The sequence below is a fragment of the Girardinichthys multiradiatus genome, chromosome 19 (genome assembly GCF_021462225.1).
Source record: "Girardinichthys multiradiatus isolate DD_20200921_A chromosome 19, DD_fGirMul_XY1, whole genome shotgun sequence".
NCBI classification, from domain to species: domain Eukaryota; kingdom Metazoa; phylum Chordata; class Actinopteri; order Cyprinodontiformes; family Goodeidae; genus Girardinichthys; species Girardinichthys multiradiatus.
This window is the reverse complement of record NC_061811.1, coordinates 24,809,245-24,821,763: the sequence shown is the minus strand read 5'-3', so window position 1 is coordinate 24,821,763 and position 12,519 is coordinate 24,809,245. Positions and strand designations below refer to the sequence as shown.

The window sequence follows — 12,519 nt, the reverse complement described above, 5'->3', positions numbered from 1 at the left end:
TCAGCAGCTGATTTCTGCAGCCAAACCATCTGCATCCACCATCCTGGTGATCTTGTTTCTGTCCTCTTGTCAGATGTTCACTCAGAGCTGTGAAAGATCCAAAACAAACCAGAGATTTGGACTCTGTTTAAAGGATCAGCTTGATGAAGAGGTTCCTCCTGAGCGTTGGGGGCGGACCACTGACACACCGACCACACATCAGAAACAAACTGGTCCAAACGCTTGTTCTGCTGTTTTTCTAATTTTATGTATATGTGGGTTGACATGGCAGGAATGTACTTTGTGACGCAAATATAAAGTGTTTTATTTTTATTTTTTTCTGTATTGGATGTCAGATGTTGAGTTTGCACTGATTTCAGGTTAGGTCTGTGGTGGAAGCACAACAGGAGCAGGATCTTTGACCTTCAACCTCAGAGTCAGGAATAATTTCCAGGTACAGGGAAGGTTCGGGGTTAACGGTTGGTGTTGGGTTCAACCCAACCATGAAGGGAAATTATGTATGAAAAATCTGAGTTCCTACAACTTTTTCATGTGAAAATTACACTTTTTCAGACTTCAATTTTTAGACCATTTTTTTAAGTAGAAATAAAAAACTTGATTAAATTTAGAGCAGATATTTCCACAGTGGCCTGGTTTTAAATACAGAACATTTAGACAGGAGGGATGGGCAATGACAGATGGATAAATTGATCAAATGTAACGTCTTGAGAACAGGGGAAGTCTGAAGAAAAAAAAAGTCTTTTCCATAGTGGAAAACACTAAATATCAAACTCTATAATTTTCCACCCTCGTAGGAACCCTGAAATTCTTGCTCTATTGCTGCAGCTGGGACCTTTAATTTGGGTGCAACCATCAGCAGCGCAGCAGCCGTGACACCAGCGTCTGGCTGGGAAAACTGTTTCAGCTCATTTTATTAAATCGATTCAGGATGTATTTTCATGTCGTTTACCTTCGTCTCACACGATCCAAACTCTATTAAACATAAATCTCCCAAAAACTGGAAGCTTTTAGACTTTTATTGTGATCCATTTGAAAAAAGGTTTTACAAAAGGTAACATTCAATTTTTACACCAAATCTTTAAAAAATTACTTTAAAATAAGGTTTTGATACAACAAATTCAGCTAAGTAAGTAATGGCTTCTATAAACAAGGTGAAAATAAGTAATATACATGTAAAAGAATGCTACAAACATGAAGACAAACTGAGGAAAGGATTACATTAAATAAAAAAATAAAAATCAAATGGCGTGATTGTTTTCCTTTCGAACGACATCTGGCCAGAATTAGCAACAGAGCTGTTATTGCAAAAGCCGTCCCACGCGACGCGGTCGTAGCTGGACCGTCAGATGACAATCTGCTGCTTTTGTTTTCCTCACATGGCAACACTCGGACACGTTCTCCTTCACAATCTATGATCGTCGTCGTGTGTGTTCTGGTTTAGATGACACCCGGATTAGTAAAGAGACTGAAATACAACATCAATTTACAACAGAAACAAAAACAAAAGTAAAGGGGCGTTTGTTTTCTGCAATATGTGAAAAAGCACAGAGGACTGTGTGCTCTGGAGGACAGGTGGGACATTTTGCTCAAGCTGACCAGACACTGGAAGAAGTTGCTCTTTGTCTGCTCCAGATGACTAAACGGCGGCGCCGTCGTCCCACTCTGCCCATCGGCTCCACCTGCACTCTGTTTTTAGCGTCGCATCGCTGCTCTGTTGGGAGACGACTGCTGCGTGCAAATAAAATGTGTAGAAACCAACTTAATTTACATGTGGCCCAAAGGTGAGTGAGGTCATGTTTAACAAACACTGGAAACACAACAAGAACGAGCCAGCGTGGACTTTTACAGCTGCAATTCTTCTGTGGACTCCCTCAAGCCTGTTTCCAGTATTAAAGTTAAGCCAAAAAGACATTTTGAACTACTCCTTTTAAAAACAGCGATCCAGTCTTGGCAGCAGCATTTATACCTGGGCTTCATGCTGCTTCAAACAGAGCGCTTGGTTTCACTCACAACTCTCCTGCCACAAGAATCAGAATTAAAAACAGAAAATTCCTTGATCATCCCAGAGAGAGAGGTTCTGGACATCCTCCTCCTTCCTCCTCAAACAGTAAAAGTCCGTTACAGTCACATCATCTGCAATGTGTAAAAAACATGCAACCTCCAGCATTTTATACAAGAGTATAATACAAAGTAAGGCATTTCACGTTGTGTTCTTGAGTGTTAGTTCACGTTTTGTGACGTGTTTACGCGTTTACATAGCAACCACATTTAATGTTTTTTTCTTTTCGCCCCCCTATAAAAGCCTGCAAAAAACAAACAAAGTCAAGATAAATCTCACTTAAAATATATATATTTGTCATATATATTTACGTATATATTCATATGTTAAAAAAAAGAAGAAGAGGGGAGAGAAAAGCTCTAGAGGTCCCTGTGATCGGCCTGTCATCAAAAAAAGCCCCCACCCCCTACTCCAGGACCTCACCGGGCGCCACAGTGACCAGCTGTAGAGGGATCTCCTGATTGGCTACAAGGTCGTGGGCGGTGGCAGTCTGAAGGATGAGCGTGGTTCCGTCTGTGGTGATGACGGCGTCGGTGGTGGGAGAAGACGTGGAGGTGGGCACGCCGCCCTTTTTGTTCTGATGAGTCTTAATGTGCTTGGCCAGGTGGTCGCTCCGCATGAACCTCTTGGAGCACTCGGAGCACACGAACTTCTTCTCTCCTGCAGGTCGGACACACACACCTTCGTTAGGTGACCTGAGATTTACATGGCAGGTTTGTTTTAAACATTTGTTCAAACTGAAAGGGTACTCAGGATCAAATCTGGACATTTTTTTTTGGTTTTTTGAATTTTAGATTTGCATAACTTGTGTTTAAGTATTTCAGGTTCAATTTTAATTCATGATTTTTTTATTTTATTTTGAAGCCGTAACAGTTTTGGGCCATTTGCTCCAATTCAAAATATTGATCCACAACCATTGCAATTTAATTTGTATTTCAATATATTTAACATTCCCTGTTGGTGTCCTTTCAGAAGATCAGATTTTACCGTTCCTACTTGGTAAAGAAATATTTTCATGCACGGTAAAATACTTATTTCAATATACTGGATGGGAAAAAGCCAAATGGTGTTACACTTAAAAACATGGCATTTATAAAAAGGTTAAAAAAACAAAAACAAAATGAACAGATTAAACATCCTTGCCAACAACAAAACTAATTGTTGCTCCTACAGAGAAATCAGTAGATTTCCCATCAGTAATCAGCCCTAAAAACTGCTCTGTGTCTCGTCACCATTGTTAATTTTATCAGAACTAACAGAGAATGAAAGAAGCCGCAGCAGAAAAACCGGAGAAATAAATAAACTGAATGAAACCATTAAAAAGCAAATGTATCAGCAGCTGTGCTGAACTGTTTCTATTGTTACACTCAGCAAGCTTTAAGCTTTTCACCAGGAAAATGGTCAAATGTATCAAATAAGAACAAAAAAGCGAACTCAAACAAATACTCTGCAAAACATTGAACTACTACTAAACTGAGCAGGTGTTTATTCCATATGGCTAAATCAAAATAAATGCCACAGTTAATATAAAACTAATTAAAAAGTGTGATTATTTTCGCAGTAGAAGAAATAATTGTTTTCTGTCTGAAATAAATACAATTAGATCATCTAATACATTGTAGTTTTACAAGGTTATAGCTTATATACATCATATACTGGCCCACGCCTATTTACTAAGTGCCTATATATACTGTTACTTACCCCTCATTCTATAGGGGTAAAGTGTTCATTTAAGCGCCTCGTCTCCTAAATGAACACATGAATATGAAACTATGTTCCGCCTGCTCACTTCCAAACATTATATACTCCAACAACTTTTATCTTCCATTTCATTTTATTATGTTCTGTAAACCTTTGTCCTGAGCGGTGTAATGTGCTGTTGCTACCACTAGAGGGCAGGAACTACTACTCCTAATGGACAAGTTGGAGTCGGGTTGTTGGGGAATGCAGCCCAAAGTGGGTGGTAAACTCCATCTAAGGCTAAATACCGGCACGAGACCGATAGTCGACAAGTACCTTAAGGGAAAGTTGAAAAGAACTTTGAAGAGAGAGTTCAACAGGGCGTGAAACCGTTAAGAGGTTAGGGGGGTGGGGTCCGCGCAGTCTGCCCGGGGGATTCAACTCGGCGGGTAAGGGACGGCCACTCGGTGTGGGAGGATCCCCTCGCGGGACCTCTCCCCCACGGCGGTGTGCCGCAACCGGCTCTGGATCATCAATATAATTCAATAGGAGAGACCTTTAAAGCAAGCATACTTCATAGCTACCACTTTTCTATCACTTTTTGGTTGGGGCAAAAAATCCAGTTAAAAGTTTAGTTTGGGCACAATGGCTGAAGGTTCAACAAGGTAAGACAGCATTTATGTTTTTGTTGTGGTTCAAAACCACAGCCCTGAAACTGTCTACTAGGTCAAACTATGATTTCAAAATGCTTCAGCGTGTAAACCCGACCAAACACCCACAGACTAAGAAAAGATGAGGCCCATGCAAGCACCACAGACATCCAAACAAGCAGAGAACCGAGGCGGCTATCTGCAAACCCAGCGATGGACTCGCCTGTATGGGTCCTCCTGTGTCTCTGAAGTTCGTCGCTTCTGGTGAACCTCTTCCCGCAGTACATCCAGTTGCAAACAAAGGGCCTCTCTCCGCTGTGCCAGCGCAGGTGAGCTCTCAGGTGAGACGTCTTCCCGTAGACCTTCCCGCAGCCGACGATGTGGCAGATGTGCTGCTTCTTCTTGCCGACACCAGAGCCCCTGTGGAGCAGAGCGGGAAAGAACGGAGTCAATAAAAGGTCCAGGCTAAATTTTCCAGAGTTCTCAGTCTTTTCTGTTTGTTTTAAACTGTAAAATACTAAAGCTTATCTTTAAATATGAAACCAGGAAATAAAAAATAGAGGAAATTAATTATGACAAAATACAAAGGAAAAATGACAAGGGAGAAAGGAAGGAGGACACAAGGAAGGATGGACTAGAGGATATAACTAGGGAGGGGTTGAGGTGGAACACAAGAAGTGGAAGTAGAGAAACACGAGTACTACAGAAGAAAGGAAAGAAAGGGAAAGAAGGGTGGAAGAGATCAAGGGAGGAAAGAATGAATACAACAAGGGAAGGAGGAAGCAAGGATGAAAGAAGGAATAAATTAATGGCAGGATGAAAAGACAGTAGGAAGGAAAGAAAGAGAAGTAAGAACACGAGGTTCATGGAGAGGACAACAGGCAGAGATAGGAGGGCAGTTTGATCAAAGACCCACCTTCCCCCGGACTCTTTGCAGTTGGGGCAGGTGCAGGCCACCCTGCGGAGCCTCTTGCCCTCCCCGCTCGGCGTCTCCATGTCCTCGTCCACCATCGGGACCCGTAGGTTGTTCAGGTCGCTGGGGTTGAGCGTGGAGTCGCCGCTCAGCTGCCACTCCTCCGAGTCCGGCTCTTCTTTTATCTGAATACCTGAGCCAGGACAAATGCAGGCAGACAACAGAGAGGTTATGGTCTCCGACAGCAAGGGGCTACCACAAACTATTTAAGGATAACACATCCGTGGCTTTACCAGCTGGACTCCTCGCCTCCTCTCTCTGTATGTACTGCTCTCCAGTTTGTGTTATAGAGTTAATTGTGACTGTCTGGAGGTTAGGGAGGCTGACATGGCCTGTCTGGCCCAGGGGAAGGGTCTGGACTGGGGCTAGAGTCAACTGCTGGGCCTGACCCTGTCCCTGGGGTAACTGGAGCCCCTGGAGCGACTGCACACCTTGAACCTGGAAGAGAGAGAGAGAAAAACTGAATTTATACAAATTCTTTCAGATTGTGAAAGAATAAGATCTTCATGAAACAGGACAACGCTACCTGGAAGGTCTGCCACTGAATCTGACCCGTGGCGGTGACGGTCTGGGCCTGGATGAGGAAGGTACCTGGGTTGACCAGCTGCACACTCTGTAGAGTCTGACCGGCCCCGGTCAGGTCCTGGCCCGCAGCCACCTGGGCCTGGGTGTCCCCTGACAGTTGCAGAATGGGCTGAGAGATAGTGGTGGCACTGGAGGAGGACACCTTCACAAAGAGGAACGTGATTACAATTATATTACTGGACTACAGTTCTAATTGAAGCCCGGCAATTAACCTCAAGCCCCCACTTTAAGGCAAATGTTGATAAATCATAAGTAAACTGCAAGCTTAAAAATATCCCATGGAATTTATTACAATTATATTTCCAATTTAATTTTACCCACAAAAATCTGAAAAGTGTGGCATGAATTTCTCCTCCCCAGTCAACATTTTGTAGAACATGTTCCGGTCCAATAGCAGCTGCAGTCTTCTGGGGAACGTTTACCAGCTTTGCTCAGCTTCACACTACAATTATTGGCCCATTTGTCTTTGTGAAATAAGCCAAGCTGAGGGAGAAACCAGGAAGAACATCTCTGAAAATCCCCGGGCTTGACTGTTCTGACACATGATTGCTCACTGATCTAAACCACTTCATTGTAGCTCTGGCTGTCTTTTGCAGGCTCTAAAGAAAAGCATCCCCACAGCATGATGTTGCCACCACCATGTTTCACCACAGGGATGGTGTGTTTCCTGGATACCAGTAGGTCAATCTCTAAAGGCCTTTATAGGTCCGTTGTATTCATACTGAGATGAAACAACATATAGGTCAACATAATGTTTCCTTCAGCTACATCTGTTGGATATACTGACCTGGATTTGGTGTAGGTGGTTGTGGGAGTTGAAGTTCTCCGTGGAAGAGAGATCAGACACTCCTGCAGACACAGCTGTGGCCTGGGTCAGAACCCCTGTCCCATCGATGGTTGCAGGGAGCTGGGAGGCGTTGGAGGAAGAAGAGGAAGTGGTTGGCACGTAGATCTCTTGGTTGGTGTTGGGGTCGCTCACGGTCACCAGCGACTGTTTGTTGTTGCTGTCCTGGCTCTGGTTCCCCAGCGGCTGGCTGCTCATAATCAGCTGGCCCTCGGGTGTTACCCCAGTGGCAATCGGTACCGTCTGAGCCCCAGTCAACCCTAGAGACTCAAGATCTACGCTGTTTATAGGGACGAATGTAATGTTGCCAGGAAGCCCTACAGGTACGGTGCCAGCGTATGCTGAACCTCCAGCCAACGAGACACCCTGGATGGACTGAACTTGGCCTGCCTGTGTGAGGAGGTCTGTAGCTGCTGTTGTGGAGCAGCTGATTCCGATATTGCTCTGGCTGCCATCTTGGAGAAGTTGAATCTCGTGTCCTTGTGTTGGGAATCCTGCAAGTGTCCCATCGGCGTTTTGGATTTGGGGAATGACCTACAAGCGCAAATAGACAATTGTGAGCATGATTGTTACCTTAACAAAATATAACCAATGCGTTCCTGTCACGTCTGTTACCTGATACTGAATGCCTGACACGCCATTAGCCGTGGCCTCGCTCCCAGACGCTGTAACGTAAATGGGCTGGTTGGGAAGACTCCCGATTGGAAGCACGTACTGCCCGTTAGACGTGACAATCCCAGAGTTTGGAATGTGGACGACACCTTGGTCTTCCTTTGCAGCCGAGACGGGGGTCAACACCTCCCATCGGTCTGAACCCGTCAACTGAATGGCTGACATATCTGTTGTCTGGGAGCAGAAACAACACTCGTATTAGCAAAGAGACAGGGATTCATCTCAGCTTCAAGGCAAGGCAGGACCATTTCAAAGTCCTTTACAAAATCAAGAAACAAAGGTAAGGAAAATGACATTAAGGACAGAGGCACATTTGTTGTATTTAATTTAATTTTGAAATCTCTCCTTTTACAAACAGGGAACCAGCGCAGTGATTTACGGACTGCTGTGGTGTGATCCATTTTGCTGGTGCTGGTCAGGACTATGGTGGCAGCATCCTGACCAGTTATTTACATAAACCAGTAAGGACACCATAAATAATCTAATCTAAAACTACTAAATAAAAGCAGGTACCAGTTTTTAAATATATCTCTCTTATTCTTTCAGTCATTTGAAGCTGCTACACTGATTCACTAATTGACTTTACAAAATTGTTAAAATGTGGGTCTGAGTTAATAATTGTACCTCTGTTTCTGACATGCTTTGTAGTTTCTAAGCATCATTGAGTCTAGCTGAGGCCAGGGCCCGTATTCACACAGAATCTCAGAGTCCTCTCAGAGAGCTCCTATCTTAGCCGAAATATTCCTGGCAAGGACTCCGAGCTTAAAAGTGACTCTGAGCGAGGAGACGACGGAAACTTCTATCTTATAAAGGAGGAGTGGTTGAGCAAAAACACTAACAAATGGCTCCTAGTGGAGAGAAATTAATTTAGAAATGTGTAAAACATGATAAAACTTAACTAAATTAAATCAGTTGTCACACAGCACCAAAGGGTTTAAACGTAGCTTATTTACATGCTCATCATTAATTAGATATGCTTAATATGTTTACTTATTTCATTTTCATACTGTATCTATTTCATATTAATTCATTCCATCTTAATATTAAAATTCAGCATTTTACTGTGATCTCCTCGTTATCTCCAATGGTAAAATGACCAAAACAAAACAGAGAAAACCGATCAGAACACAGGCTGAAGAGAGGAGTGTTTAAAGGTAGATTTGGACCTGGGATCACGGTGTGAACAAACCTGGCCTGGAATCTGAGCAGCTCTGGTACCAGAACAGAAGCTAGAGAGGAGATAGCAGAACGTCTCCACAGACGGGGAGCGTTGAAGACGACCATTTAGGCTGCTGACATCATCATGTACAACACAGCAGATACTTCCTCATCTCATTTACATCCTACTTCTGTGTATATAGTGTTTAGATTACGGTAATTTATCTGGACTAGAATTTGTATTTATGTATATATATTTTCGGGTTTTTCAAATTCTTTCCAAATGTATTTTTTGAAAGCATTTTACAGTCTGTAAATATTTAAATAATTCTGTACTATATTGTTTGTAATTTTGTTCACGTTTTATTCATGGTAATTTATTATTGTTTCTATTATTTATTTATCCTTCCTAATATTACCTAACTAGAGATGCACCTTTAACCTGGCTGAAACTTTTTAATTTCCCCCTAGGGGGATGATAAAGTTTATCTTATCTCTATAATAATAATTATGATTGTTACAAAAGTTTATATGCTCATTTTTTCGATTGTTTAGGCGGTGGATCTCCGTATGATCGAGCCGGTAGCGGTTTATTAATTCACTGTTGTTCAGTGTGAGGAGAATATCTCTCCTTTCTCTCCGTCTTTCTGCTTAAGACTCACTAAAGTCCTCCTCGCTACTCTTAACATTTCCTCACGTTAGGAGCTCTCTTAAGGCAGGAGATCCTTCGTGAATAACTTTTATCTTATCGAAGGAAAAAGATTTTTCTTAGAATGACGTCACTAGGAGCTACTTTTAGTCTTAGGATTCTTTGTGAATACGGACCTTGATCTCTAACAATAAACTAGGGGAAGCATTTACAGTCCCTTGCAAAATTATTCACACTCCTTAAACTTTTTTGAAACCACAAAATTGGGTTTTTTGAGATTGTATGTGACAAACAAACGGTGTACTGAAAAATCTAATGTGAAAATGGATACGTGGGTCTTACAAATAAAAATCGGAAAAATTACATTTGCATTTTGTTTTTAGCCCCCTTTCCCCGTAATACCCTAAATAAAATAAAGCCAAATCAACTGCATTCAAGAGCCATCTAGTTAGTAAATAGAGTCCACTTGTGTGTAATTTCATCTAAGCAGGAATATCTGTTCTGTGAAGGCCTTAGAGGTTTGTTAAACAACATTTGTGAACAGACACCATTAATACCAGGAAACACAAGAGACAGGTCAGGATTAGGGTACAAAGCCAACATCTCCAGCTTTGAACATCTCAAAAAGGATTGTTCAATTAACCATTTAAAAATGGAAGGAGCACCACCAACTACCAAAGTCATGGCCATCCTTCAATAACGACGGGAGCCAAGAGGTTCATGGTAACTGGACAGCTCAGATGGGAGAATCTGCCAACAGGACAACTATTAGTTGGCCCAAATGGGGCCGTCATGGAAGAGTGGACGGAAGGACAGTCAGTGTTGAAGGAAAGCTGGACAGGACATGGTTAAAAGAGCACCACAGTTGTTCACCTTTCACCAGGACAATGAACCTAAATATACACTCAGAGATACAACTGAAAGGGTCAGATCAAACATATACATGTGGTAAAATGGCCCAGTCAAAGTACAAACCTAAATTAACAATGTGGAAACTGATTGAAAACTGCTGTTCATAGATGCCCTACAGTCTGACAGAGGTTGAACTATTTTGCAAAGATGAATAGGCAAAAAGTCCCCTAAATGTGCAAAGCTGGTAGGGACATATCCCAAGAGGTGGGGCTGAATATAAATGCACCCCCAAAATCAGAATGTTTTTGTAAAAATAGTTTTAAAACCATAATTGTTCACCTCACAACGATAAACTATTATGTATCAATGACATAAAATCCCAGTAAAATGCACATAAGTTTGTGTTTGTAGTGTGACAAAATGTGAAAAGGTTCAAAGTATATGAATACTTTCCCAAAACATACTAAAAGGATCTTGGTTCACTCAAATCTTGTCAAACGACACAATTTAGCTCCGGTCCAGACAATCCCACGCACTTTTTCCGTCTATGAATTACCATAACACGATCAAACGCGGATCACCTGAGAATAACACTGGCTCCTGTCTGTCAGTCAGGTATAGAAATAATGTCCCGCTATACAAAAAGCGAGAGTAAAGCAAAGAGTGATAGATGATGCAGAAATAGTCTGAGAGGAAGAACTGAGTCAGGAGACAGACAACAGGCTCAGGAAAGGTTGGGGGATGGGTGGCTGTTACAACACCACTGAACGATACTTTTATGATTACAGCAGTGACACACAACACCATCCCAGCATCCTCCAAAGATCAAGGTATATATCGGCTATCTGGAAGTGACTGACTTCAGCGTCCTACCCACTATGGGCGGGTTTTACAGGGGGAAAGTGGGTGGCCGTTATTGAGGGGAACACAGGAAGTGTACGGCTTTCACCCCATGCCATCAAAATTTTAAAACGTGTGAACTTCAAGCTCCTAAAAAGCACAACCAGATTTGGAAAGCGGCAGGGAGGTGGAAAATGTGGTGGATACCTGTGTTTCGGCTGCGCCGCCAGCTTGCAGGAACTCGCTCTGACTGCTGTCCACGTCCGCGGACGCCATTTCTCCTTGTTTCAGAGACTGCTCTGGCGCTAGCAGGGAGAGGGGGAGAAACCGAGCAAAAGTCTGTAATCTTCAACTCCTGCCTGCCAGAAAAGCCCGCAAAGCATCCCCACTCTCCGGTCCGCCGTCTGCGAAATTCAATTTTGCGACGTAGATTGCAGGAGCACTCGGGCCCAGAACGAGTTTTACTTTGTCAACTCTGAGAGGTAGCAGCTAGCTCGGTTAGCTGCCCATATCCAGCTAGTTAGCGAAGGAGCTAATGATAAAAAGACGCAGCTCGCTTCGCTGCTGCTCTCACAAACTCACCGATTAGTTGCCGCTTCGATGCGCTAGACGTTTACGTATCAGTCATAGCGTAACTATGGAGGATTATCAAACCAACCAAACTCCGAACATGATTATTTTATCAAAGGCGGGCTAGTGTTGATCGTTGAATTCGGGTCGATTTTTTTCTATTTTGATTGACGGTGCGGGAAACACAAAAAGGTGGGACTAAACAAGCTCGACGTCGAATTTGCATCACATTACAGGACGTCCCGCCCTTCTTCCTTGATGCAATTGGCTCCGCAGGAGTGTCGGGAAACCTGATTGGCTGATCAGGATGCCAATCTCGTTTTTTGTAGAATGTATATTTCCTGTTTGTCGAGCGCGTCCAGAAATGGAATGTAGTTTGATAAAATCCCCACAAAGTTTCTTTAAATCCCAGTGTTCGAGCGCTCCATCACTTCAACTCAAATAAAACATTTACATACATGTTTGTCCTTTTTTGTACACTTCATTTTGTTTTGCCCATTACCTTCCATCTTAAATCTTTTAGCTTTTTTTCCCCCTTTTGTCCTTGTACGAAGTCTCGCAGCCTTGAATTATGTATATATGATTACTAGTGAATTTTATTCCCCATATTCCAGATTAAATTGTTAGCATGATTCTAATGGCGCATTCTAAACGACCTAGTGATATTTGAATATGCAAATCAGCCTGTTAAAAGATACAGGTGAATCAGTATTTGTGCATTTTTTTAAACTTAGCACCAATATATATACTCATTTTATTGTATTTAGTTTTTAAAAATATTCAAATAGCCGACCCAAACTCAAAACTTAAAGTCCAGAGTATAATCCTTACTTTGAGAGTTCAAATTACTTTAAATAAATTTTTTAGGATTTAAAAATTTATGACTACAACATAGCCTGGGAAAATTCTTCATTTTCAAGATGCAACAAATGGCTTCCTTGGTCCGACCTGAAGACACTCAGAATAGACAGTAGTTCTATACCTGCA

General features: G+C 42.4%; 2 protein-coding genes across 2 annotated transcripts in view; one reads left to right on the top strand and one right to left on the bottom strand.

Annotated features, from left to right (window-relative positions):
• Window positions 1–1,243, top strand: part of uggt1 (UDP-glucose glycoprotein glucosyltransferase 1) — a 43,432-nt gene extending 42,189 nt beyond the window's left edge. The window contains exon 41 of the mRNA XM_047344768.1: window positions 74–1,243. Coding sequence (XP_047200724.1) covers window positions 74–93 — 20 coding nt within the window. The 3' untranslated portion in view covers window positions 94–1,243. The remainder of the gene's footprint in view (window positions 1–73) is intronic.
• sp3b (Sp3b transcription factor) lies at window positions 999–11,943 on the bottom strand. The gene is made up of 8 exons (XM_047344769.1): window positions 11,170–11,943; window positions 7,407–7,637; window positions 6,735–7,325; window positions 5,889–6,089; window positions 5,596–5,800; window positions 5,306–5,495; window positions 4,613–4,809; window positions 999–2,719 (listed from the first exon to the last, which is right to left on the bottom strand). The coding sequence occupies exons 1-8, from the start codon at window positions 11,236–11,238 to the stop codon at window positions 2,466–2,468; spliced, it is 1,938 nt and encodes a 645-aa protein (XP_047200725.1). The 5' UTR covers window positions 11,239–11,943; the 3' UTR covers window positions 999–2,465.
• Window positions 11,944–12,519: the final 576 nt, after the last annotated feature.

Excerpts from the sequence above, each read along its gene's own strand:
- sp3b (XM_047344769.1), bottom strand. The coding sequence starts at position 11,238 with ATGGCGTCCGCGGACGTGGACAGCAGTCAGAGCGAGTTCCTGCAAGCT. Across the intron at positions 6,090-6,734 it reads ACCACCTACACCAAATCCAG|GTGTCCTCCTCCAGTGCCAC; the intron begins GTCAGTATATCC and ends CTCTTTGTGAAG. Across the intron at positions 4,810-5,305 it reads TGCAAAGAGTCCGGGGGAAG|GGGCTCTGGTGTCGGCAAGA; the intron begins GTGGGTCTTTGA and ends TCTGCTCCACAG.